This window comes from Heliangelus exortis, chromosome 8 (assembly GCF_036169615.1).
Source record: "Heliangelus exortis chromosome 8, bHelExo1.hap1, whole genome shotgun sequence".
Taxonomy (NCBI): domain Eukaryota; kingdom Metazoa; phylum Chordata; class Aves; order Apodiformes; family Trochilidae; genus Heliangelus; species Heliangelus exortis.
Window position 1 is genome coordinate 17,829,965 of NC_092429.1, and position 27,644 is coordinate 17,857,608.

The following is a 27,644-nucleotide window of genomic DNA, read 5'->3' on the forward strand; positions in this document are numbered from 1 at the left end:
AAATGTGTTGCCCTACACAGTCCTTCGCTGGATGCTACGATGGGCAACTAAATTCCTTAATATGGCAGTTCTGGATTCTGTTTGTGCAGTGATGTGTGCCTAGGAAGCATGGACTGTGGTAAAACTCAAAAGATTTCCACAGAGGAAGTTGCTAGTCTCTTAACCATTGGCTTCCAAGCACAGGAGGAAGTATATAAAATATTCCAGTGCATTGTAATTTTTTCCTCTCCTCTTTTAAAGGGTAAATTCCGTTTGTAAATGATACTAAGAGGGTACTAATTTAATAATTTAATAATTTACTATTAGTGTACTAATTTTACCCTGTTAGTGTAGAAAACTGCTCATGAAGTCTGGAAGTGCCTGGGAACGTCTGGAAAAGTTAGTTGGCATCAGATGCTATATAGGTCAGATTTTCAACTGCTTGAGGAAGGACAATGGGGGCTTGGTGGGGGAGGTTTCATGTTGGCACTGGGCTTTTAGCACTGAATGCTGGAAAGGAAGGACCAAGCATTGCTGAGAACAAGGGATGCCTTTCACTGAGCTATTCGTAACCTGGCAAATGCAACAAATCTTGCATCAAATGTGAAAACCTGTGTCTCCCTGAGATGCAGGTTATACAAAGTATTTTGTATTTTCACTTTGTTGTGGTCTGGGACAAAGTTGCTTATAGTTTTCTCTAAGATTTTTTTTTTTTTTTTAATTACTGTTCTTGCTGAAAACTTTGTTTTCTGTACTTATATCAGTGTGGTAATTCTGCATTAGAAATTTCTATTTTTTTATTAAATCTTCACCTTGGATATCTGTCATTTTTTTAAGATGGTAAACTACTGTTGTGTCTTATTTTGCTCTGCTTTTCTGGAGTTTACAGTGTAGGTAGATTGTGTGCTATGTTGAGATTGTGACCTTGGTGTTCTTTATAATTAAGGAAAAAGTATTTGCAAACTTGGCTTATTTTATACAGGGTAAAAACACTTAACTATTCAGTGACTAATAAGTAGTGCGACTGCTGTTTCTGGTAGACTTAGGTGGTGGTAAGCAGGGAGACAGAATACTGACATCAACACCATAATGTACTTTGAAACGAGAGTGTAGAACCAATTCCCCATTTCAGAACATCAGAGAGAGAAAATGTATTTTATGTTAGGAGAGAGAAAATGTGTTTTATGTTAGAGCCATTCTGCTACTGACTTGAAATATTAGGGAGCAGAGATCTACAGGAGGCTCTTTTTAAACAACGTTGTCAAGTGCAGCGAGCAAAGACTAAAATGATTGTATCTCATCTAGTGCCACTTGCAAAGTTGTTGCTGTTAAAAGCAGTTTCAGGCATATTTGGCTTTGCTGAAATCTCTGAAACTTGGACAACGATGGAGGCAATCACAATGTGTTCTACGGGTAGAGACTCGGTTACTGACGTGGTGCCACTTCCCTAACTCCAGGTTCTCAGTGTATGCTGTGCTAATAATTCCTGCATCCAGAAAGGGTGGGGAACAATTTTCTCACAATAATAAAGACCATGGAAGTGCATAAGTAAGTGAAAGGACGGACAGTTGATATTGCTTTATAATTTTATTTTGTATTCACACTGGATGGCAATGTCCTTGTTTGTATGAAAGATCCTGTTTCAAAAAACGGTATGTGAACATGTTAAAACCACTGAGAATGTATAAAAGCTTTTAAATTCAGGTAACTGTATAATCTGAAATAGTGCTTCAGTGTGGTTTAGAATTTGTCTTTATTAACCTTTCTGATATTTTTCAAAACAAATCAGAATAGCTTGTTTCTTTCTTAACACCGAAATATGTATTGAGGGTGCAAGAAACCCCCCTTTCAGATTGGAATTTGGATTTTCTTCCTCCAAAATTAGCAGAATAACCTGGGCTACTTGAAGCTTAGCTTTCTTCCTTATTTTTAATTCTCGACTGAAAACGTCAAAAACTGTATTTATCAGTTCTAATCATTGTATGTTTATGATGAGTACTCTTAGTAAATATTAAAAGTCTTAGTCTTGTTTGTTGAATAGCTTATGTTTAAAAACCATCTTAAGGTTCCTTAAATCTCCTTAAGTTTAATGCTACTTTGCAGTATTGATTGACACTGGGAGTACATTCAGTATTTTTCCTATACTTCCTACAAATCATTTGCAGTAAGGTATAATAATAGGGATAGTAGTATGGGATAATAATTCCACAAATAAAATCACACCGCAACTTGAGATCACGCATGGCTAATGCTAACGCAGCTGTGCAGCAATTAAACGCAAGCCTCAGTACCTAAAATTCACTTGCTGGCAAATTTTGGAACAACTTTCGTGCTCTTAAACGTGCGGCGAGCAGCCCTCCGGTGCCTCTCTCTGCGTCCCCCGGCGAGACAGGCCCCGCAGCCTTCCTGTTCCGGTGGAACCGTACCCGGGAGCAGCCTGGGGTAGCACAGCTCCCGCTCGGGGCCGGTGCCCTCGGCTCCGCCCCGCTCCGTTACGCTCCGCCCCTCCGCAGTTCCCGCGCTGCCGCCGCGTGATCCTCGCGCCGTGCGGGCCGGGTCACGGCGGCGCGCGCAGGCGCGGGGCAGGCCGGCAGCACCGTGTCCTCGCGAGGCTGGGGTCGTGGCGGTGTCCTCAGCTCGGGCCCCGCGGCGGAGGCGCTGGCCGGGACGGACCGGGCTGAGGGGAGGAGGCGGCAGCTGTGGGGACGCAGCGCCGTCGTGGGAGGCGGGTGCTGAGGGAGGGCGCAGACACCGCTGGGCCGGGCCGGGCCGGGCTGTGCTGGGCCGGCTCAAGGGGCGGGCCTGACCTTGCCCCCGGCAGGCGGTTGCCGGGTCGGTCACGGTGCGTGCAGCGGTGCGGCGGCCTCGCGAGTGGTGCGTGAGGTGCGTCCTGCCCTCAGGAGGGGGGGAGGTGTCGGTACCCTGTGCGGGGCTGGCGCAGGTCTGTGGGGGACGGGCGGGCGGCCTGGCGGTGGGGGTGTGAGGAGAGGGGCGTGCGGGGACGGGCGGCGGGCAGTGCCGGCGGGGAACCCCTCGCTGCTCCTGTCCCGCCCCGGCTCCTTCGTTGACAGCCCCAGTAGGTGCTGCAGTTCTCCGTTTAGGCGGGATGTTTTTTACTTAAAATGATGTTAAGTGTAATTTTTTCATGTCTGCTCTAGCAACGTATTAGCACTTGTATTCGCGAGTGTAGGTTTGTGTTACGGGTGGTTGCTTTTTTTGTCTGTAGGAACTTAATCTAAAAAGAACGAGTGTGCGGAGGCCATGGGTTTGTCTGCGTCCTCCCCGGCTGCTGCGAGTCCTTCACCGAACGCATCAAAGCAACATGAGACGGCGTCTCCACCTTCAGAATGTCCCATGCATCAGGAAAAGATGAGCGGTAATTATACCTGAGACTTATACGGAGCAAACTGACAGAGAACATACTGACAGAAATATGTGATTAGAGAACATGTAGCTGGAAAAAGGCAGCAGAAGGGTGGGACACAGTTGGCACATGTTGGATTAACATTGCTGTGGAAATGGTTCAGCATAGGGGCCAGCGTGGGGTGGGAATGAGCATTCAAGGACTACGTAAGAATTACAGATATTACCATGGTGCTGGGTCCTAAAGTAGGTAGGAAGGAGACTAGCTAAAACTGTTGCCAAGCTCAGAAGAAATACCAGTTTGTATTTATATGAACTGTCCATTTCCCGACATACCTTAGGGTTAGCATTCTGCAGTAAAATCTATTCTGTTTTTTCCTGCATTTCAGGTTGTCCAGTACACATGAAGACTCCTGATCATAGAACTGAGAACAGAGACAATGTTCCTGCACATCAGGAAAGAGCCTATGAATTTGTAGCATGTCCAATGAAGTCTGGTGCATCTAAAGACGACATAGATCCTAGTAATATGGTAACATTTGCTTAGTTCAGATCTTTTCTTCAGTCTTGTTTCTCCTGAAATATTATCCCCAAAATGTAAACAGTGATAATAGGTCAGAACAATTACTGTTATTTTAAAATTTTTAACACTGCTTTTTCTTATTTTGTATGCAAATACTTGTAGAAAACCATGTTACATCTTATTTAACATTCACTTTTTCGAATTTACATTTTTTGGTAAAAGATGGATTTTCAGTTTGTAAATATGTTTTGCCATCTGTTACATTCATGGTTTTTATGCTACAACAGTAGTTTCTAAATTCTTTGTAATAATTGCTATGGCTAAGTTCTGACTGTAATCTCTCCAAGATTTTCTCATTTCCAAAGGCACTGTGTAGGGGACATTAGTCTTCAGATGCCAAAGTACTGTGAAGAGTTTTACTGCAAAGAACAAAGAGAATTTTAGTGGGTTTATATAGTTTGTAGCAGCTGATTAATTATGCTTTGATTCTTTTTCAAGCACTGTAACATAAAAATAATTCCAACTAAAATGCTGTTTATTCTCCTTGCTTCTTAGATGCCTCCTCCTAATCAGCAGCCATCCCCAGATCAACCATTTCCCTTGTCAACAGTTAGAGAAGAATCTTCCATTCCCAGAGCACATTCTGACAAGAAATGGGTCTACCCTTCAGAGCAAATGTTCTGGAATGCCATGCTAAGAAAAGGGTAACTACACTGTGAATTATCAGATGCACGTCTGTGAGTCTGAAATTCATGAAGTAATAACATTAGCTATTTTTAATCAATACTGTTTAAGAGTTCTTAGACTCTAACAGCACATAATTAACTCTTAAAAATTACTATTTTTATAAATGGCTTTACTTTAAAGAGGGAACTAGTGTCAAAGACCATGTCTTTTCTAGTGATCAGCGGGAATGTCTGGCAAGTGCCATTAGCTCAGAAATTTTTCTTAAAAGTCAGTGCATAGGCATAGACAAACTTTGCATGATTGCCAGATTTCAAACTCAAACTTCTTCATGGTTATTCTATAAGCCAATAGTAAAAGTTTTGTGATTATGAAAACATGTAACTTTAAAAAATTCACAAAAATGTGAAATTTTCCCCGCAAGTAGATACATGCCATCTTTGCAAAAATTCAGTGTAGGCAAGATCTAATCAAATGATAAATGCATCCTGTGGCTTAAAAAACCTTACATGCTGCTGTTTCCTCATTCTTATATAACTGTCATTCTCAAACAGATCAGCTGTAAAAATAGTTACTATTAAAACAACAGTAATTCTTTGTTCTGAGTATCAATATTTTAAAGAATATGTCATAAGCAGTTTATATTGAACACCAAAGTTTTGATCCTGTGAACACTAAAATGTGTTCAGTGTCATCCCTCTAGAAAAGGAAGCACATACATAGTCATGGTGTTGGGGTAGAGAGGTGAAAGGCATTTCTAAGTGTATGCAAAATGTAATGGATACAGGACTTCAGTGCATTAGGAATGCAAAGGGGATTTTTCCTAAGCATGTTAGGAATGCTGTGGATGTGCTGGTGTTTGCATACTCTGGTAATATTCTGATTCAATTAAGCTGTTGACATAGTTAACTAGAAGTTGTGGTTTTCTATTGTGATAGCTTTGATAACTACACCTAACACAGAAAATGAAGTGGTTCTCAAGATGCTTGAGCAGATCAGTCAGAGAGTTCCATAGATAATATGTGTCTTTGCATAAAACCTTATATCTCTTGATTTAAAATCTTACCAGGTAAGCTGAGAAAGGTGGAGCAGTTATTCTGTAATACATGTAATTTGTTTTCAAATTCTTATTTTTTAGGTGGAGATGGAAAGATGATGACATTACAAGTGAAGACATGACCAACATCATTAAGATTCACAACCAAAATAATGAGCAAGCTTGGAAGGAGATTTTGAAGTGGGAAGCTCTTCATGCTGTGTATGTACATATGACATGGAAAGCAAATCCTTTGGTTTGGCTCTTGGTTTTGTAATCCTTCAAAAGTAGAATGTCTAATTTTAGTTCTTGCAGAAGTATTCAGATGCTGATACGCTTGAAAAAATACTGTCCTCTAGGAGCCTGCATTTTTATTAATATGGAGGAAGATTATCAAGAACAGTTTTAGTTAAACTGAATAAATACTGTGTCAACAAAACTGATGAGCATTTTGATGATGTGTGTAAAACTGATGAGTATTTTGGTGGTGTGTGTTTTAGTGTGGATTTGGAGAAATTAACTTGCTAATCTGACAATTTGGGAATAATTTAATTGAAATCGAAAATATTTTAAATGAAAATATATGAAATTTAAAGTTGTATTAAAAGTGACTGGTATAAACCAGTCATGTTTTAGCTAAGTATAGTTCTTGTTCCTAGAAGACAGAGACTAGTTAGGCATTTTGTATGTAGAAATTGTTCTCTGAAATTCTGTAGTCTTTGTAACACAGTAATCTGGATTATAGTTTTCTGTTTTTTAATGTTTTCTTTTAATGTATTAAATCTGTAGACTAGATTTGCTGAGAACTGCTCTATTGATAAATTTGAACAATGGTGTGGAGCACATCAGAAGCACTTTATCATACCAGCATTATGTGCTGTCAGCAACTGGTGACTTTTCAAAGCTTTAAAAAAGGAACAGAGCTTGTTTAGATTACTAGTAATTTATTTCTTCTATTGTTCTTTATCCTACTAAGTTTTTCTATTTCTAAAATTACCATAGTTGTTTCAACTCTGAAAATACAGCTGTTAGGAAACATAACTACTTTGTTTCTTAATTGTGCGTGCAGGGAGTGTCCATGTGGACCATCGCTGATGCGGTTTGGAGGCAAAGCAAAGGAGTATTCACCAAGAGCCAGAATACGTTCATGGATGGGGTAGGTGGGGAGGAAAGGTCTTCCAGTGAAGTGGGAGGGCGGGGAAATGTGCCTGAAAATATAGTGTAGAATTTTAAGTTGTTTCAGAACTGAAATTCTAAGTTATAATGGCCACAAGATAGAAGTACTAGTGGGTATCTTATGCCAGTATCTGAATAAAGTCTTAAATAGGACTTCCACTCCCTCTCCCAGGTTCATAATACCCGTTAAAATATCTACATGGTCTGTTGTTTGTCTTCCAGATATGAACTTCCCTTTGACAGACATGATTGGATTGTTGACCGATGTGGTAAAGAAGTGCGGTATGTTATTGATTACTATGATGGTGGAGCAGTAGATAAGAACTACCAGTTCACTGTCCTGGATGTTCGCCCTGCTTTTGACTCTCTTTCGGCTGTGTGGGACAGAATGAAGGTAGCCTGGTGGCGGTGGACTTCATAACAGCTTCTGTGGTCTGTAGTCAAAAAGCAAACCACTTTTATTCTTGTCTAAGGATAGGTGAATACTAGGACTTGAAACAGAAGTGTGTTGCAGCTGTCATTGTTTTAATTATCCCCACTGTTCACTGGGGTTGGGAATGGAGGATGGGCAAATCTGTTGTTAAGTACACCTGTGCTTTATGGTGGTTTGAATTAAATAATAAACTTACAGCAGCAAAAAATGTGTATCCTAATTTTCTTAGGAGCTGAGGAATCTTTTCTTAGTTTGTCACGGATTCTGTGCAAGCTTGTCGCCTTTTCATTTCATGACTCCAGAGGTGCCCCAAATACATCAGGTTTCTGATTCTGACTGGAGTTTTGAATATTATTTAATAGTGAAAACTTTAAACTTCCTAGACAGCTTCTCATAGTTTCAGTGATTGGATACTTGGATGATGATGAAAAGTTCTGGACGGTTTCAGATTGCATATTTTACTGAATATATAAACCTGTATATTTGTTTTCACATGGGCACTTTACTTGTTCAAATACGTGCTTCCTGAGAAAATCTTAGTCAAGTTTATTCTGTTAAAGGAAGTATAATGTAGTATGAGGGTTTTCAAAAGTATACTAAGTTGAAAATTCGAAAAATATACTCCGTGAATTTGCAGTTTATCTTAGAACAGAATAACATCTGCCAGTTACTTTTAAAGCAAGATTTCTAGAAGAAGATAAAATTGATATTTAATGGCTATTTGAGTATTTAAAAGGATTGTTTTCAGAAGTAAGAATACTGTATTCTTTTGGTATTTTCATGTCTTTACTGTGTTTCTCATGTAATGCATTCAGGACGGAATTAAGCCTTACTGAAGCTGTCATGCAGTGCATTTGTATTTTGCATCTTTGCTTCATCAGTTGTACCATGGTGGGTTTTCTTGTACAATATGAAATCACACAAGGGTGTATGACTGCTGAGTCATACGTGTGTCTGTGTATTATAGTGAGGCATATAGTGAGGCATACATATGTGTATGTATGACTTGGCTAGAAGGGTATTAAAAGTGTCAAGTTAACAAGGTTGATTTGAGTGTTTTTTAAGAGTGATGCCTGTTAATTCTGTGTGGCATAAAGATTTGATTAATGTTTGTGTTCAATAAGGGAAGCTGATATTTTTTTTTAAGGTTTTCAACAGTATTAGCTTTAAATGGCTTTGTAAATTTCACATATCTCTAAACTTAATTTATTCCTCCTTTTGGCTTTTATTATTCTTGAGAGTGAGTCCTCCTTGCAGAACACTTGGCAATGGGAGAAAATAAGGGTGTTGAATTGTAGTGTCTCACATGGAAGAAGCTTCCTTCATGAAACTTCACAACCTTAACTGGGAGCCAGCTGTACATTCATTTTCCAAAAATGGTTATTTTGAACTGACACTGGAAGCTTTTTTTTGTTTTGTTTTTCTGATGGAAAGCCCCTCACTGTTTCAGTAAAGTGATTTATTTAGGAAAAAAATTCTCAAGGAAGCTTCTGTACTTTAAAGGTAGTAGTGAGATGAGTGGTTCCCACTTCAGAGGCAACTGTTCTGCATGATAGGAATAAATATTGCCCAGAAGTCAAGACTCCTAAGGGAAAATCACGCTTTTACCCCTATGCACTTTCCTCTTTCCTTTTTCACCTTTTTTGTGATTCATTTATATAAATGAAAAATAGTTTGGAGAAAAAAAAAAAAGCAACTACTCGAGTATGCAGTGTATAGGTATGAGATAAATGACAAGTGTGTGAGCTTGTATGAAGCGTCTGAGCTGCTCTGCTCTATTTTATGAATACAGACTGAGGCTTACTGCTTTTTGGAGAGGTTTTGGTTGCTTGCTTTATGTATATGTTTGTTAATGATACAGAATTCTGTATTTCATGCCAAAAAAAAAGGAAAAGGTACACCAATGTAGGGAGTCAGAAGCTTCAAAAGAATGAGTTTGTTGATTTTGGAAGTGTGATGTTGAATATGTTATGGAAATTGTAATTGCTGCTAAATCTGGTGAAAGGTGCTATGTGCTGCTTTCTGAGTTTCCCATCTTCTGTTATGTTTCATCTCACAGAGATTCAAAGTTTTTCTTTTCTGTGCTACTGTTAATGAAGTGTACTACTTTGTCATCAAAGAAAAAGGAAAATCAAATAAATATACTTTTGTTAATTTTGGTATTTGGTGATTGTGTTTTCAGCTGTAAGAATTACTAAGGTGAGCTCTTGCTAGTGTTATTACAACTAATCACATCCTTGAATTCCTTGAATGTGTATTATTTTGTTTAAGTAAATACAGGACCAAAAAAACAAGGACTAAATTCAAGTGTTTGCCATCCAAAAGGACAGGTTTCTTAAGAAGAGTGGATGATGACAGATATATTCATTCTGAGTATGAATTAACTTCTGAAGAGAAAGAATGCATGGAATTGTCTTTTTAAATAATTCTTGCTCTTTAAAGTGTAAATAAAACCCATTAATTTCTACAAGCAGTAGGACTTAAAGAAGTAAGCATGGAGTTTTCTCTGCTAGGTTTGGATTATTTTATGCATGTTGTTGGCAGCTCACTATTTCTCAGACGAGAGGTGTCAGAATTCTCATGCAAACTTGAAAAACAGTGATTTATATTTATGGTTCTGTATTCTTTGGGAAAATGTTTTAATTGCAAAACTATTGTTTAGGCTGGATTAAAGGGGAGCATTTTGCTGATAAGGCATTTGTGTCTGTTGTTGGTTATTGCTCTTTTTTACTGCCAAAGCAAAATACTCTGTGTTAGCATTTTTGAATTATTATTTGAAAGATGTATACTAGCTTAGTGTGAAATGGGGAAACAATGCTGTCTAATGTTTACATGGTATTTTTACTATCAGGACTTATATGTGATCTGTAAATAATATTTAGAGTCTAAAATATGATGAATATTGTTCTGCCTCCAAAAAGTGAGAGTGGCAGAGGATCTCTTGGTGCTCTGTTAATGATCATAAATTGTCTTTTTATGCAATCCCATTTTTTTCATTTAACTCTTGTGTCAGATTATGGGGGAATAGTAGCTGATGTTTCAAAGCTGAAAAGATAAAGGCACAGATAATAAGGTTGCTATAGCTCAGCAACTGAAAGTTAGGGGAACTTGTAAACTAAGGGGTGCTGCCTAATTTTTGTGCTCCTCCTAATTTTCTGGGTTTTATAGGAGGTAGAAATGCCCATTTTAAAAACACCTCTCTTTTACTTGTTTAAAAGATCTCTGCCTGACATTTACTAAGTTAAATGATGTCTCCCCTTAGTTACACCTGGAGGAAAATACACATTGCAAAGTTCCACAAGCAGATGTACTTGATGTGGAAGATGAACTTATTCTGAGGATAGAATATACTACTCATAATGCTGGCTGTGCTTATATCATCAGTATTACACCTTTCCCTACCAGCAGAACTCATGACACAAGTATCTTTACCTATGTTATTTTTAAAGACAACATGGATGTTTTTTTTTTCAAATTTTTAGCATGCAACTTCATGCATTTTTACTTTCACTGAAAGAAAATGTGTTCTGTTTAATATTCTGTCTTACTTTATACAAGGTAAATTTCCAGCAAAGACCTGTGTGTGAATCATATAAGTAGTGATTCTCTCAGCAAGGTTTGTAAGAACAGGAACCTATGGTAGTACTAGGTCTGTCATTTTGTAAAAAGCATTCTTTTTAGGTTGCATAAGATGGTTCATCACTTCTGTGTGCATCTTCTTCAAGAAAAAATGGCTCCTAGAGAAATAATCTGTTTTATCAGTGTGACAGTTGCACATTAGGTCTTACAACCTTGTACACCAAACTGGATAGAAACTTGTGGGCAGGGTTTTAGTCTTGACTCAAGACCTAAATGTGTGGCCTTGAGTGTGTGTGAAATGGTGTGTTATTTATTAGTGAACCACTGATCCCAGTGGGAGCTACTCACAGGACACATGCATATTTGCAGCATGGGTGTGTATTTTTATGACTGGAGTCAGAATTAATCCAACTTTCAAAGGATAATGTAAATTTATTGAAACTTTTGTGATTGTTACTAGGCCTCATTACAAAAATGTAAAAGCATAGTTTCCTGTGCTGATGTTCAGTTTGGATCATGGCCTCTCTTATAAAATAGGAACATTAGTCGTGATTTTTGTTTTCCAGTGTTTTCCAATTTAGTAGTAACTACAGAAAGTTTTAGTGATTTTTCTAACATGCTGCTGCTCTTGCCTGCAACTTGTAAGCCTGTGACCCCATAAACCTTCTCTCTATAGAGATAGCTAATGCTTTAATTGATCATTAGTAGACTTTCAAAATGAGTTTCCATCTGCCAAAACGTTAAGTGTCTTAGGGAATTGACTTAGAGCAGTTTAATGCATGGAGGATAAATGCAAGTCTTTAAAAAGCACTGATAGAGCGCAAATCCTTGAAAAACTTGCTTCTAAGATACATAAAAGGAAATGTAATAGAAGATACTTTTTCCTCTGATTTTTTTCCCCTCAAAACTAGAAAAGGTTTTTTTTATATTTCAATGAGAATTCATTTGCTTATTTCAGAAAGCAAAGAGGAAAACCTCATGAAAATGTTGAATTTAACATTAGACCGTGCACATGTTGGCCGTTTTAATTTTAAATGTAATTTTTTTGTTGATGAATTTGTTTTGTTGATGAATAATTTCAAATTATAAAAACATAATTTGTGCCAAAAAATGCAGAAACTTTTTCTACTAGCTGTACTTTGGAATATAGAGGAAAAAAATCTCAATGTTTTATCATAATTTGTCAGTTACGGGGGTTGATTCTCTTCTTTCAGCTTTTGCTGTTTTGCTCAGTTGGAGTTATTTTTACAGGTTTTCATGTTGCTTTTTCTCAGCCATTTTTGTACAAGCATTCTGGGAAAACTTCCACTGTTGCTGTAATACTTGCGGTTGTTGCTGCAGATATAATGGCTTCTTTCTTAGGTGTCTGAAAAAACAGTGCTATTTAATTCAGTTAAGAACAGTCCTAGCTGGTACAAATACCATTCTGGCTGCATTAGAGCTGTCAACGGCGTTGCAGGAGAAAATACGGGAACTGAACTGTCCCACAGAAGTGCTGGAAGTGTATGTGATTGGTGTTGCACAGGTTAGCTGTCACTCCTGGCTGTGCCCATAGGTTCCTCGTTATTGTCTTGTGACCCCAAAATGGGCAACTGCAGTGATTTAATCTTCCTAGATGTTCTGTAATGCCTTCTAAGAGTACACGATTTTAGAACCACTTGCTGTTGTAGTAGCTGCGAAGGCAGGGTTGCTGGCATGGAAATGACAATAAAAAAGCTGTAGACTAGTGTTCCAAATTGACTTTTTTTCCAACTGTGTCTCCTCCTCCTCTCTTCTTTGCCTCTCAGATTAGAAAAAAATGTATCTAAACTTACTGTTTTATATATAATCACTAGTGGTTGTTGATGCAACACCTAATCGATTCAGGCCTTAATTATAGTGAGTGGAAAACAAAGGCCACTGCTTTTGCAAATAACACTGGGAAGATTAGTCTTACCTACAAATGAAAGGTTGCATTCTGTTTGCTTAGTCAGGCAAAGTAGAAAATAGTGGTATCACCAGTGGCATATTGGTTTATGACAAGATGCTGGAGCAGGTTTAATATAGGCTGTCTCTAAAAAGCAGGGGTTTTTTTGAACTGTATTTGCCATGTGTTGATGGGAAGGTATCTATTTAGAGAAATGAGTATGGCCAATGTTATTGTATTGAAAACTAAAATGTCTGAAGAAATGAATTTTTAAAAAAAGGGAAAACAAGATCTTGACTTCCAATTTAATAATAATGGAGTATGAAGGCCAGATTGTAACTGTAGAAGTTCATTTCACATTTAAGTATTTAGCATTTTCACTAGTCTGTGAATACAAGAAAATTTATTACATTAAGATGGAATTTAGATCTTTGACATGACGCTGGTATTTTCATAGTGTGAAAAATACCAAGCTGACATTATACTGTCTGATTTGATGACTTGCAAATGTCAGAGTGCAGTAGCTTATTCATAGGGACCTCAATGTTTTGTGATAGTGTCAATTTAAAAGACATTTACATCGACTTTTCTTATTTAAACATGTAAAATGGAATATGCAAAGTGGATGAGGAGAAGGGGGAAAGACCAGGGGAGAGAAAGTTCTTTATAATAGAATGAGGCACTTTTAAGGCTAATTTCCACTGCAGCCTCTGACAGCTGCACGGGCTGCTACCTGACAGTGCTCTGACAGCTCCCATCTCCTCTCCACTCGTTTCTAGCTCAGCACTCCCATATTTCTCGTTATTTCAACAAGAACTTGGGGAATTACGAAAAGCATGATACGCTTCCCTGAAGAGGTCAACCACCCACGCAGAGAGCGGCCATTTTATTCGGCGCCGACGGCGGGAGGCTGCGGGCGCCGCCGCCGCTGCTGCCCGTCCTGGCTCACGGCCTCGGAGGCTGCCGGGAGGCTCCTCACCGCGCTTGCCTGAGCCGACGGGCAGAGCCGGGCCAGCCTGCCAGAGGGCTGATAGGGGCTCGCCAGCAGCGGCACCGTCCCTGCGGTGCGAGCCGGAGTGGCGGCAGCGGGGCCGGGCCAGCCGCGGGCAGGGAGCACCGCCCCGGCCCGCAGCATCTGCCGCTGCCATGTCGGAGCTGGCGTTGGAGGAGCTCTCGGCTCTCGCCGCCATCTACTGCGAGCCGGACGCCTGCGAGGTGCTGGCGGTCTCAGGTGAAGGCAGTCGCGCTACTCCCTTGCGAGCCGCGGGTCGCCCGGCTTTGTAGAGCCGACAAAGGGGGACTCTGCGCAGTGGAGGCCGCTGCCCTGCACCGGAGCCCAGTCCCGGCCCCGAGAGGAGGTGCTCCGGCCGCGGGGCTCAGCCGGGTCTCGGTACGCCGGGCAGAAACGGCTTAATCGCTTGCAGTTAGCGGCTGTGCCAAAGATGGGTGTCCTCTGTCCTGTCTCCGACCTGCCGTGTGTCACTGCTGTGGCCTCTTTGCAGGGGATGAGGTTTAGGGGATCCTATTCGTTTATAATTTACCATATTGCTTCATTCCCGCCGTGCGTGGAAACTTGAAGTAGTCGAAGGGCAGCAGTGGGTATGGGCTGTTTGGGTAATTAAAAAAATTGGATCTTGCACGTGTAACAAGACCAGGTATTTATCCTGCAGTACTTAATGGTGTTGCAGTTGTTGCTATCCACAAGAATCCGTGGGTAATCTCTGTCGTTTTCTTAGGGGCAGGGTAATAATCTGTGCTTTGTGCCATATGTTCTCTGGCTTCAGCAGCATGTATGGCTGTAGGTTTTACAGGACAGTAAGGCTGATCTTTCATGTGTGCTGTAGGTAGGAAAGTGAGAAGGTTTGCTGGATGCTGTGGGCTAGGAGCAGAGTAAGCACTGGTACCTGTACTCACATTTTCTGCACCAGCCATGGTGGCCACTGATGAGAACATAATTATAGGAGATGACTTAATCAGTCTGTGCCATCACAGTGATGTGAAGATGCCCCTTCAGCAAGGGAGAATAAATACTTGGAATTCCAGTGTACAACATCATTCACTATCGGGCTTAAAGGAAGTGTCAGGTCAGATATGCAAGTGTTGCATGTCTGTTCAGATACAGAGCGTAGGTAAATTTTGCTTAACGCCTGTCACGGAGGTGACATCTCTTTATATATTTTTTAGAGATACATACCTGTGCACACACATGCAGAATATGCATATATTCTGTATCATTCACTGCTTCCCTAGTGTGCTACTGCAGTGTGCGGCCCATCTCCCCAGTGGAGCAGTGGACAGCAGGTAGCTTCCTGCTGGGTCGACTGCAATAAAGTTCTGGAGAATGCTGTTAAAACAGATCCAGTGGCCAGTAGTCAGATTTTGTCTGCCTGTGTATTCAGCCCAAAAGAACTGGGATAGATAAACGCTTTCCCTCTGTGAGGATGACTGAGCACTGGCACAGGTTACCCAGGGAGGTTGTGGAATATCTGTCCTTGGAGATGGTCAGAAGCCAGCTGGATGTTGCCTTGGGCAGCCAGCTGGAGGTGGCCCTGAGTGAGCAGGGAGGTTGGACAAGATGGCTTCCAGAGGTCCCTACAAACCTCAACCATTCTGTGATTCTTTGGAAATAAATTTTCTCTGTTTTGATGTGAAATTACATGTGGCTGCTCCTGAGTGACTAACTTTATAGAGTTTCTAAGGAATTAGCTGAATAAATAGATTTTTAAAATAGTTGTTAAAATAGAAATAGATTCACATGGGGTTATTTGAAAAGATCTCTGTGTGTAGAGGGCCTCAGAGGGATGAAGACATTAGTGTCTTCATGGAGCTCATTAATTGGGGTAGTCTAAAGGCAGAATTGTTTTGTGTTCAGATCTTCATGACACACCTCTTGATCCAGTATAGGCAGTTAATTCTGTACTTTTATTTTTTAAATTGGTATTTAGAGTGGTATTTTAAAAATAGAGAAACTTACACACATCCTTCTCTGTGCCTCATATACACAGAAAATTATTTTGTGCTCATAAGTTACTAAGGTGTAAAAGGTTTAGAAATCTTCTTAGAACATGAAGTGAAGTGGCACAAGTGCACAACAGAAACAGGGGGAATGGGCTATTATATTAATTTTATGTGACCTTGCCAGGTTGTGTTTTTGATATGTTAAGATCACTCATGTCTGGTCGACTTTCATAATTTTCTCCTGGGATTGAAAACATAATTTTCAACAGTTATTATTGGCGGTTGTCTCACTTTGACAATTTACTTTGCTTTTATGTTTGAGCTGCAGAATCCTTTAGTTTGTATACAATAATTTTTGCTGTATTCATTAGCTTACATTTGCTTTATCTCTTCAAGCCATAAAAATTGTCATTGACAAACTGCACAGAGGTAACTCCCTGTAAGACTGTTATTTATGCTGTCTCTAATACATTAAAGTAATTTGGGTGTAGATCCACAGGATCAAAAAGGCTATTGGGGATTTATGGTTTTGAGGAATGTAAGAAAATGCTTTTGCAGGTTTCTTGGTATGCTAAAAATTTTGGCTTTCTGGAATTCAATAATGAAGTATCCAGAATGTGAAATGTTTTTAACAAAACCAACGTATTGATGAATTTAAATAAACTAATTACTGCATATCTTTTTTGCCTTACATATATCTATTGACTAAGATTAGTATTACAGATAGAAATCCTTAATTTACTTGTTAATCTGTTCTCTTCTGTTTTGCTCACCAAGCTAGCTACGAAAGTACATTTATATATTCTAAGCTTGTATGTTAGTAGGTGCCATTTTCTGAATTTAAAAATAGACTGCATGTGTTGCATAAAATGCCTTTGGGCAGGAAAGGAGGGGGAATATATCTCTGGTTGACATGGAACATAAGAAAAAATCTGAAGTATGCTAGAGCTAAATATACTGATAAGCATGCAGCTATGGGGGAAAATGAGTTAAAATGTATCGAGTTTAGTCTTATTAGCACTTTAAATGCCAACATACCCAACCTTTTGTTTCAGAAATAATCATCATTTTGCTGTGAAGACAACTCAGACCTTGTAGCTTGTGCAAACAAAGGAAATATTTCTTTAGAGCCTTGTTATGCAGGGCTACAGTAGTTTGCTCTTTGTTCTGTCAGCTGTCTGCAGTGCTGGTGCAGAAAATGGATGCTGGAGTGTCTAAATAAACTTTAGATGCTGAAACCCCACCAGCGTTTTGAACCCATTCTCCTTTTTAAAAGTTAAGTCTGAAGGAGATGTAAATGAGCATGGCTGGGGTTTTCACAGTGGCTCAGGGTGATACACCTTGGGGTGCAAGACTGTATTGCTTCCTTTAGATTAGTTCATCATCACAGCGAAAGGTGTGAGATTGTTGCAAGATTAAGAATATGATCACTGCAGCAGGAGGCCCTTGCAGAAGGGGCAAGGTTGGCCTGTTTATCCTTCAGTTACTTCTGAGCTGGTGAGATCTGTTATGACAAGATAGCAAAAAAATCCTAGGAGGAGTATCAGGAAGGTAACATGTTTTTCTGTCACTGTGATTAAGCTGACATTGAAGTAGTATTCTTCAATGCACTTGTAGGTTGTGTGTTTTAAAATTTATTGGCAAGATAGTTTAAAATAAAAAGTTTAATGAACAGGAATATAATACTGCTAATACTGTTCAGCCAAGTGCAGCTTGTTTTCAGCTGGACATACACCTGGTGTAGCTGCCCTGTCTACGGGGCAGCTGGAAGAGGGTGGGTTGGCAGGAGCTCTGTGTGTGTGGCATGGTGTTTAAAGATGTGTGGAGATGCTCCGTGGTGGCCAGGAGGGTGCTGGGGGTCCCAGTTGGTGCTGGGCAGGCTTTTCTTCTTGTGTATGTAGTTATGTGTACCAAGCCTAGTGTATCAGGAGAGGAGCTGTCATTGCTGGTGCTCAGTAAGAAATGGTAGGGCAGCAGAAGACAGAGTGGGAAGGCTTGAGGTCCTCTGGTGTAGCTACTGTCCATGGTTGAGGGCTGAACACAGCCTGGTGGATGTTGTGAAAACTGCAGTCTCTTCCAAGGCTAGGGCATTTCTGAGAAATAAATTTGCTTTATAAATAGCCTGGGACCTTTCACAGGGTCTTAGAAGGCAGGAGACCAGGTCTTATTGGCAGGGAACTACAGGCAGTAGTTCCTTCAGGTCTGGGCATGGTTGGGTGTAATTTCATTTAATTAATTTTGTGTCTGCTACTTTCAGCACTGGATTTACTCTGTTTAGATAAGTATGTTTATAGGCTTCTTTATAGTAATTAAAGTAATAGAGTTTGATTATTGGTTTTGGAGAGCTTGCTTATTTTATTTTGTTACTTCTCTGACTTGGGGACTTCATCTTATGACCCAGGAAGCAGGTTTGTTAGCAAGCCTTTGGCTAAGCTCTCTAAAATACTTCTGTCTGTCCAAGCCACTTTTAGGTTCTTCCACTTATTTCATAGTGTTCAAATATAAAAATCTTAAGAGAGTACTGAGATTGGTTAGCAGCATCAGCAAGCCCAACCAAGCATAATTCAACTGACTGTCATGTATAGGAAGGTAAGATAAGATAGGGGTACAAGAAGGCAAGTCACTTCAAAAGAACTCTGAAACTTAGCTCTTCCCTCGTCTGTCTTTCAAATCTGGCTGCTCCTACCCTCATAGAATGAATCAACATGACATTTTAGTAATTTTTTTAAGAAATGGGGTGAAGTGTTTCGATTGCATCGAAGGGGTGAAGCAGAGAACATCTGAGGAAGACCATCTTTTATCTGATACCCTCTTTCTTCAGAGGCAAAAAGCAGTTGGGTCTTTGTCCCTGCTTTTGACTTTGTGAAGTTCTGTATTATTTTTCTGTGGAACATTTTTTAGTCAAGAAGCTTTTATTGCAGCAATTATTGTATGTAACTTTAATATTTGGCATCTTTGATTATATGATTTATCAGAAGGATGTGGTCTTGCCCACCCTGCTTCATACTGTATGTATCCTTTTCACTCAAAATAATTCCATTCCATAATCCTTTATGCATTTGAGTAGATGCAGACATTGACACAAATATTTATATATCCATATATATGTGTATGTAGTATCTAGAGTGAGATGTACAACAGATGGCTAACTGTTGTTAATTTAGGGAAGTTGACAGAAAATAACTAAGCATAGTTTCTCTGGAAGTTATAGGGGACTTTTTAATTTCCAAGTCTCTCCTTAGTGTGAAACTGCTCTTGCATGGCTGACTTAGAAAATACTCAGTACAAGTCTATTTGCCTTGCACTGGTATTGATGATAGAACTTGTACAGTTTTCTCTAGGAGCAAAGTTAGGGCAGTGCTGAATCCATCCAGAAAAGTCTCTGTTCTTGGTTGCCCTTGTTAGTTGCTTTTGAACTGTGAAAGCTGATGTGTGTTTTTAAGAGAAGCAGTTCTTTATTACTGGCTTGTGTAGACTTTGAAAGAGACAAAAGGTGTTCATGCTTTTCAGAATGGTAATAACTTCTAGCATGATATGGAAGTGTTTCATTTCAGGATTCCCTGCAAGTATAGCTTGATGTTGGTTACAACCCTGCATCCTGCAAAACCCCACAAAGTCCTTATTTAATACAGAATGGTAGTCATTTGACTACAATTAAAAAAAAAAAACCAAGAAAACATGACTTAATAATAAATGTCTATTTGAACTTCAAGCAGACTGTTAACGTTTATTCTTTATGTTTTCCAGAGACGCATGGAGTCACATTTAGAATTCAAATCAGTGTGAAAGAGGTGCTGGATACAGATGTACTTTTAAAGCTGTTATTCCATTTACCAGTCAGTTATCCATCAACACTTCCAGATATTTCTGTTAACTCAGACCAGCTTACAAGGGCCCAATGTATGGATGTGAAAGATAAATTACTTGAACAAGCAAAGAAGCATCTTTCTGAAACCATGGTATATGATCTGATTCTTTGGATACAGCAGCATCTTCAATATGTCATTAAGCAATCAGCAACTGTTTGCAATGAAAAAACTGCTTTGTCAAAACAAGCAAGTACAGAGGATGGGACCTGGATGCTCCTTTTACATTTAGATCACATGAGAGCAAAGGCAAAATACGCCAAAACTGTGGAAAAATGGGCTTCAGATCTAAGGCTGACTGGAAGACTGATGTTCATGGGCAAGATAATATTGATTCTTCTTCAGGGTGACAAGAACAACATTAAGGTGCAGGAACAATGAATGTTGACTCGTTTTATCGATTTACAACTGAACCTATGTGTCTGAATATTTTGTGTGTGTTTTTCTAAGATTTACAACTTTGGAAGCAGCTTGATCATTAGGAGAGTAGGAAGGCCCAACAACTTTATTCTGTACTTTTCCTTAAGTAGTTATTCCATGAGAAAGAAACCAGTGATACGCTTGTAGGCCCATGGCCTGCATTGCTTTGCTTCCTACTGTAATTCTCTGTTTCATGACTATAGCATTCCTAGGTTCAGCTAGCAAAAAATTTGTGATGAGAAATTAATAATAGACATGTTTCTAGCTCATTACTATCTCTTTCCTAGGCTTAGACCACATGGTGCTCTTAGCACACGCCTGGACTTCGAGTTTCTTGTCTGTGAACTCCCACTGCATTAGACAGTTTTTTGTGGTGATATTGGAGGAGAATGTTCTGGCTTCTGAAACATGTTCTCTACATGACTTACTACTGCTTAGCTTCAAGCTGATGAATAGAAGCAGTCATGTGCTTTTTGGAAGGGGCACTTTTAAAGTTTGATTGCCATGTTCTGAAAAAATATGTTTCATATAGATTTTTGAATTTTAGTAAACTTCAAAGATACTAGGTGCCATTTAGTATTATGTTCTTTTTTTCATTTAGGAGTACTTGATTCTTCAGAAAACTTCTAAGGTAGATGTGGACTCAAGCGGAAAGAAATGCAAAGAGAAAATGATCAGCGTACTGTGTGAGACAAATGTACAGTCACAGCATAAAAGGTATAATTTAGTACTGTTGGGTATAGAAAAGTAACAGAATTGATAATTGCATTCTGACAAATCTAGGCATATTCATGAGTTTCCCTTTTACATTGTAGGTTTCAGACGTTTGAAGTCAAAGAATATTCAACGCTGAATGAGCTACAAAAGGAATTTGAAACTGCAGGACTTACAACTCTTTTCTCTGAGTTTGTGCCTCCTCTCTTAAAATAAAAATGAAAGGGAATGCTTTAACCAAAGCAGTAGTTGACTGCAGATGCTGATGGAAGATTAAAGGACTAATTTGGTAAATGGTGTTAAAACTTTTGTGCAAAAAATGCCAGAAATAGCCACCCTTTTGCAAGAAAGACAAGGGAATTCATACATTAAGAATTGATATTTTTTCAAAACTTATGTATTGACAGCTTTTTCTGAGGAACGTGGGGTTAGTTGTGGTAATTGCATGGTATGCATGAGAGATTGGGAAGAAATCATATTAAATAATAGTCTTTTAGTAAGTGTCTGGTTTTGATCTCTGTTTTTTCAGTGTTGTTTATCTCTCATGGTAGTGGTCTTTCATAAATGGTTTGTCAGCATGATTAATTTTTCTTTGAAAGCTTATATGAAGATAGTTCTATTAAAAGGATAAGAGATTTGATTTGAATGTGTGAGGACAGCTAATATACTATAGGTGTGCATCTGGTAGCTTTTCCTTCTCCATTTATTTGACTATAAATGCTAATCTGTTGTGAAGACAAAGTTCATGTCATTTGGGAGCTGAAAAGAACTAGAGGTGTCTTTCTGAGCATTAGTTTATATTCTAAAATGTACAAAAACACCCAAGTGGAGAATTTAAATTGCTTAAAAAACTAAGGTAATGCAAATGGCAATACTTTATTTGATAGCTTACAGATTCCTTTTTGCACTTTATCTGGTATTACTGTCTGTGCATCCGTAGATATCTTGATTCAATTAAGCTGTCAGAGCAGTATATATGCAGACTTCAGTCTTCTGTATCTCAAAACTACTTTCAAGTCTTCTGTCATTTTAGAAGCTGGTAAGTTATAAGCCCCTATTAAAATTTCCCTACCTTTAGAATTTATTTTTTTTAATTGGTCAGTGGCCTTAGCCAGCTTATAAATTTTTTTTATTACTGGTCTGTGTTTCCTTATGGTATAATCTTATAAACTATATACATCACTTTTTTCAAATTAAATCATACAAGTTCTGTTTGCCTAGGGAGAACTGGGTACTTATTTCTTATAATTAATAATGTCCTTTGGTTTCTATTTTACCTGATACCACTCTCTAGCAAGACTACATGAGTTGCCCAGCAGTAAAGATTTTGAAGTGAATTTGAGTTTTGCAGTTGCTAGTAATGCCATTTTAATTGATTCTAGCATGTAGCTAAACATGTGCTTTACTGCTTTCTAAAACTCACTCCCAGCAGCCAAATGTTTCACATACGCTTTGTGAACTGAATAGATTTGATTGATTAAGCATAAATTAAATTATCTCCTTTGTTCTGGGGGAAGGCTGGTGCAATTTGGCCAGTTCTCGTAGTGTGGTGATTCATGCTGTAAGGTATTTTGATTTCCAGTTTCATATTCAAACCAGGAAATCATACCTCTTTCTTATATATACTAGAAAAGCAACTAAAGCAATCTCTGAAGATTTTTAGAGTTTACTATTTGAGATATCAAATGCATAAAGGATTATAAACTGAGAGTTTCTTAAGTTTTTAAGGCGTTTGGTGATTTTCATAATGTGAAGGGTCTGTAATATGTGTGTTGCATGTTATTTTATGCACCGAGGTTTAGTTAATGAGACATTAGTAAAAGGTCTTCTGAACGAGTCTTTCATATGGTACACAGAGTACCAGGCACAGTAGAAAACAGATTGGGTTAAACAGGTTTTACAAAACTATTCCTTATTATTTTGAAATGGCTTTTGAGAGAAGGAGGATCTAATTTCTATCTTTTCAAACGTACACGGAGGCAAATTTTTACTTTTATGAAGAGGAATAAAACATAAATATCTTTAATATTTTAAAGTAAGGTATTTTAAATTATAGTTTTCAGGATTGAGCTATTCTCAGTTAAAATACCTATAGCAAAAAATTGTGTGTGAGTGGAATATAGTCTTAAAAAGTCAGACAGGCTCTCTCCTTATACTATACAATAAATATGAGAAGTATCAAACACAAGAAAACGCCTGTGCTTGTAGAGTGTAAGAAAACATAATCACTATCTATCTGCAAATGTGAATGTTGTAAGGTTTTGCCAGATGGATTTTATGTCCTCAGCCTGATTTTTAAAGTGCTCCACTTTTCTGGAAAGAGAACAGTAAGGTACTTCAGCACAACCTGTATCATGGCCATTAAAGCCTAGGTGGGACCTTATGCAACATGGATATAAATGAGTTGTGTGCTTTTTCTATCCATTTTGGAAATTGGGTTGAATAGTAATCATGTGATCTCAAAATGCATGTGACTGTAAAAATTATTGAGGAACACAGCTGTTGTGGTCATCTTTCTTGCAAGATTAGATGTGGACTCTCAAACTTTTTCATCTCTAGTATAGAAGCTACTGTAATTTGATGCATAAGAAAAGCCATTTGCAAGGTCAGTGGTTGTCAGGTGCACTTAGATATAAAGTTGTGTATTTTCTTGAATATTATTGCCCAATTCCTTCTTGGTGAACAATTTGGTTAGAACTAGGATTTTACAAAAGCCAATTAAAAAAAGTAAAAAAAACAAGGGACAGTTGGGGAAGTTGTATTTCTTTTCTAGACTGAGCTCATCTTCTTGCTAAATGAAGTTGTAAGAAGACAGACAATTCCTGTATTTTAGGACTGTAAAAAGCAGTTTACGCAATGGATTTTTGTCATAGGTGAATTTGTTACTCACTGACTTAGACTGGACAAATCATCAAGTACAGTGTAAGAAAGAACTGTGGGGTTTTTTGGCTTGGTTTGATGTGCTTCAGAAGAATTACAAATCTGATCACCTTGATACTGTTCAGACAGCAAAGAACATGAGAACTGATGTCAGTCTGATTCTATCAAAGCAAATGCTTTTGCCTACCCATCAGTCAGTCACTTATTTTGAGTGGTATCTTTTCTTCAGACAAGTAAACAATATTTTTAAAGGTTGTTCTTTTGGAAGGATGTTGAAGCTTTCTGTTAGCTGACGGTTTGCTTGCATTTATTTTAAAGAGATGGGCAAGGCTGTTAGCCCCTGGGGCACAGAAGTCATCAAAATGCAGACTGTGTTCAATGTTCTGCTCCAGGGGAACTGAAGCAGACACAGAAGAACAAAATGCAGGGAAATTAAGTTAAAACTCCTGAGAATCTTTAGAGAATGTGTATCAGTGTCTAAAAAGTTAGTGAAGTGTATGCAGCTACCAGAATCAGACGTTTCAATTGCACAGAAGTGAAATCCACAAAGAAAAAGTAGTTTAACAAATAACAAGCTAATATTCTCATGGATTTTCTATTAAAAGTAGTTCTTCAAACTGCATACAAAGCCACATTTCCACATTTCTTGTGGACTTCTATCTTTTAAATGTTTCTGCACGTGAAGCCTGTCTCGCAGAAGCACCATTCATGATGGTGCTCTCAGATGGGTTCCCCAATGCCTGATACTGTTTGTGCTCTCCACAAAAATCATTAATCTATCAGTAGCATTTTTCCCTGTTTGCTGCCACATAACTGTAGTTTTCTTTGAAAATCAGGCTAAAATGTCAATCCTGTTGCAACAGCTTTCTACTTCAAGAATCAAGTTTTTAGGACAAAACTGAGGTTTGATTGGTCTTTTTGAATCCCTTAGCTCATTAAGTATGAAGGAAACAAAAAATGAAGAAAGGAATACCCATAGAAACAGCAGCATAACAACAAATCCAACATCTGCTCTATTTGCATAGTTATTTTTGCAGGAATACATTGCACTCAAAGCATCTATTCTGATCCTGAAGAGATGTGCTCAGTCCTCAGAAGGGTGTGTGAAACTGCAGTTGGGATGAATGCCTGGGGTGGGTGTCTGCCAGGCACCAGATGAGGTAGCACTTGCTGCAGCAGGTTTGCTGGCAACTGACACATGTTCATTTCTTCTGTGCCTTTTATGTGTGTCACGAGTGTCGTGTGTCTGCATTTTCTGTGGTATGAGAAGGGCAGTCTGGACATCTGAGAAGTGCTTCTCTCTTGTTACCCCTTTGTGCAGCAAGTGTAAACTGAGTCACAGGACTCAGGACAACAGGAGACCCAGATAATTTTACCATTACATTACTAATACATTTACTACACACTACATACATACTACATACATTTACTATTACTATTATTATTAGGTCTTTATAGAATCATCAAGGTTGGAAAAGACCTTCAAGATCATCAAGTCAAACTCTCAGCCCTACACCACTGTAACCACTAAACCATTTCCTGTCTTGCTCCACATTGCCCTACTGCTATGGACAGTAGTGACATCTGTGGAAGTGAGGATGCCAGAGTGCTAACAGATTAAATTACTCAGTTCTGCAAGAAATCAGTCTTTCTACATTTTCATTTTTTAGAGTTGTTACTGACTGCCATCATGACCAAGGTCTGTAGGTAAAGCCGTATCTGTCTTGGCAGAGGGAGGAGGAGGAATAAAGCTCACTTACTTTCTGTATTAATCTTTCAAGGCATTATTTATAGCATTAATATGTACTATTTAGATTTCAGGATTTTTGTTGTCATCTCTTGAAAAGTGATCTTCATGAGCAGCACATGCTTTGAAGGAGCCTGCCATTCAGGACAAGAGCAGGACTTCAGTTACACATAGGGCCAGAGAAGAGAAGTGACTTTTAACGGGGAACATTGTCAGCATTGAGAATTCATCAGGTTTTTTAACTTAATCGTGTTAAGATTATAATTCTTCCCCCTCACCTTTGGTTATTTGCTGCTACAGGGAGGATGAGATGCTGTTAGAACTCCTAGATGAAAATCCTTGATATATCTGATTAAAAAAAAAAAAAGAGATTTTATTATTTTTTGAATAAGGTTTTGTAGTTCTATCTCATTTTCCTACAGTAAGATGATGCTTCTCATTTTTTTGTGGATGACCCAGAGAAACCACCAAGATTAGTATAAATTAAACACAAAAGTGCTGTAATGAGCACCATATAAAGATACTTCATAGTGGAAAAAATACTTTGTTTTTGTTGTTTCTTTTAAAAACATTTAAATAAATGCTACGTATGAATGATTAAAAACCTAGTGTCCCTTGATTTGTTCAGTTTTATCTATGAAAATACAAGCATGATCATGTTATACTTCATCAGAAATAAGATGATGAAATGTTGTATACACTGTGTTTCTGCCAGGGTTTGAGACTGAAATATCTTATTTTCTGAAATATTCCGCAGTTTCTGGAATCAACTTCCATATATATTACAGCTGTATTAAGCATTATGATCCTGTCTCTTTGTGCATAACACATGCAGCACTGGTAGCACCCTGTTCTGGTGTTATATGTGTACTTAATTTTATGTTATTTTATGCAAGCATTATGATTGTTTATGGGCTTAATTATAGACATAAATGAAACTTGAAATGTAAATATGCCAGTACCATTTTGTAGTTACTGCTCTATTTTTACATTCTATCTATCAATATTAGTTAATGTTTTCTAACCTCTCTTCACCGCAACTCTTCAGAGTGACAGAAAATTTTACTTAAAATACACATTAATTTAAGAAATTCTTTGGACTCTAAGAGTTCCTTACTATTTTGAGTTATTTATCCAGGTGTTTTAATTTTATAATAATAAGGTAATAACCCTTACACTTTTGAGTGTGTTTCCTAATGTAATACAAGTAATCAGTTTGTATCCAGCATTAGCACACATGGAATGAAGGTAAACATTGTATTAGTATTTCCTGTGACAAATATCTATGGCTCATTGTATGTATGCAGTGTTTGCTATTATCAGTGGAATGCAAAGAGTAATTTTAGGGTGAAACAATACAAAAAATCTCCGTATGAGAACAGCAGCTCTGCTTTGGCCTTCTTTTCCTTTTGTCACCTTTTCCATTCCTGCAGGTAAGCGACTGGTTTCTATGGGAGGTAGTCGAGTGGTTCCCAGTTTTCTTGAACTAAACAGACCAGCTCCCCATGTTGATGGGGATGTTGATGCATCTTGATACCTGTGGGCTGGAGGCGAGGGAATAGCTGGGCCTTTATGGGACCACTTCTGGAAACATCTGACTGCTCCACTGAAGAGATTAGCTGGATAGTTCTTGAAATTCAGGTTGAAAATTGAGGGAGGTCATTTAACCTATGCAGAAAATGAATGCTTGGCTACTGCCTGATCTGAACATGGCATCACTGTGATGTTAGTGCCACCAGGGACTGACAGCCTTAAGTTTGCACCGAGCAAGTCACAGAGAACACTGCAGAGCAAAATCCATGCTACAACTTTAAGACTGAAGGTGCTAAAATCAATGTACCTTTACTGTTCTTGGGATGTGCTTTAAAAACATTTAACAGAAAATGATGTTGTTGGTCTCTGATCGATCACTAAACTGTAGTGGTATGCAGAAGCAGGGTACATTTTTATGGGAATTTATGCTGTGAGTACATTTCAGTTGAGATAGTATAAAAAGCAGGTTTTTTTAAAAGTAAAAAAACTGAGCTACTTGTGAGAATACTGACCATTTGAGATGCTGAACAGAAACTGAGCTGTATGGATAGAGTTATGCCAGAGGCTGATTTTTATTTTGTAGATTTGGAGGTGTTAGAAAGGAGCAGACTGCAATAAAACCGGTGGTGATGTGGCTCTCAGAGAAGCCAAAAGAAAGGTTTTTTTAATTGATTGCTCTCTGGAAAGAGGTTTGGGAATATGAGTGAAGAAAACGCTACTGTATCCAAGTAGAAATGCCTGAAATAAATATGCAGCTTTATTGTCATATTCTCTTTTTAGCAGAAATGGCAAGTAGAACAAGAAATGGAAGTTTCACAGGTACAGAGATGACTGATCTGATGCAAGA

At 38.5% G+C, this 27,644-nt stretch overlaps 2 protein-coding genes across 7 annotated transcripts; both read left to right on the top strand.

The window, feature by feature from the left end:
- The first annotated feature begins 2,570 nt into the window (after positions 1-2,570).
- On the top strand, positions 2,571-9,348 carry HCCS (holocytochrome c synthase). 4 transcript variants are annotated; one of them, XM_071750785.1, is made up of 8 exons: positions 2,574-2,853; positions 3,206-3,355; positions 3,732-3,874; positions 4,421-4,569; positions 5,688-5,807; positions 6,655-6,741; positions 6,984-9,042; positions 9,104-9,348. In XM_071750785.1, exons 2-7 carry the CDS (start codon positions 3,241-3,243, stop codon positions 7,180-7,182), a joined length of 813 nt encoding a protein of 270 aa, XP_071606886.1. In that variant the 5' UTR covers positions 2,574-2,853; positions 3,206-3,240; the 3' UTR covers positions 7,183-9,042; positions 9,104-9,348. The 4 variants fall into 4 exon arrangements, with proteins under 4 accessions (XP_071606888.1, XP_071606886.1, XP_071606887.1 ...); XM_071750786.1 differs by having other exon boundaries at positions 2,574-2,821; XM_071750784.1 differs by having other exon boundaries at positions 2,576-2,862.
- A 4,216-nt stretch (positions 9,349-13,564) lies between these two features.
- RWDD3 (RWD domain containing 3) lies at positions 13,565-26,648 on the top strand. 3 transcript variants are annotated; one of them, XM_071750783.1, is made up of 4 exons: positions 13,565-13,910; positions 19,385-19,869; positions 20,525-20,640; positions 20,739-26,648. In XM_071750783.1, the coding sequence occupies exons 1-4, from the start codon at positions 13,826-13,828 to the stop codon at positions 20,851-20,853; spliced, it is 801 nt and encodes a 266-aa protein (XP_071606884.1). In that variant the 5' UTR covers positions 13,565-13,825; the 3' UTR covers positions 20,854-26,648. The 3 variants fall into 3 exon arrangements, 2 of the variants coding, with proteins under 2 accessions (XP_071606884.1, XP_071606883.1); XM_071750782.1 differs by lacking the exon at positions 13,565-13,910 and adding an exon at positions 14,078-14,808; XR_011727119.1 differs by lacking the exons at positions 13,565-13,910; positions 20,525-20,640; positions 20,739-26,648 and adding exons at positions 14,077-14,808; positions 19,971-20,496 and having other exon boundaries at positions 19,385-19,938.
- The last annotated feature ends 996 nt before the right edge of the window (positions 26,649-27,644 follow it).

What these genes read in the sequence shown, in the direction of transcription:
- HCCS (XM_071750785.1), top strand. Translation starts at nt 3,241, where the DNA reads ATGGGTTTGTCTGCGTCCTCCCCGGCTGCTGCGAGTCCTTCACCGAAC. An exon ending in GCATCAGGAAAAGATGAGCG is followed by an intron (nt 3,356 to 3,731) that starts GTAATTATACCT and finishes CCTGCATTTCAG; the next exon opens with GTTGTCCAGTACACATGAAG. An exon ending in ACATAGATCCTAGTAATATG is followed by an intron (nt 3,875 to 4,420) that starts GTAACATTTGCT and finishes CTTGCTTCTTAG; the next exon opens with ATGCCTCCTCCTAATCAGCA.
- RWDD3 (XM_071750782.1), top strand. Translation starts at nt 14,610, where the DNA reads ATGGTGGCCACTGATGAGAACATAATTATAGGAGATGACTTAATCAGT. An exon ending in GTGACAAGAACAACATTAAG is followed by an intron (nt 19,870 to 20,524) that starts GTGCAGGAACAA and finishes TTTTTCATTTAG; the next exon opens with GAGTACTTGATTCTTCAGAA. An exon ending in GTACAGTCACAGCATAAAAG is followed by an intron (nt 20,641 to 20,738) that starts GTATAATTTAGT and finishes TTTACATTGTAG; the next exon opens with GTTTCAGACGTTTGAAGTCA.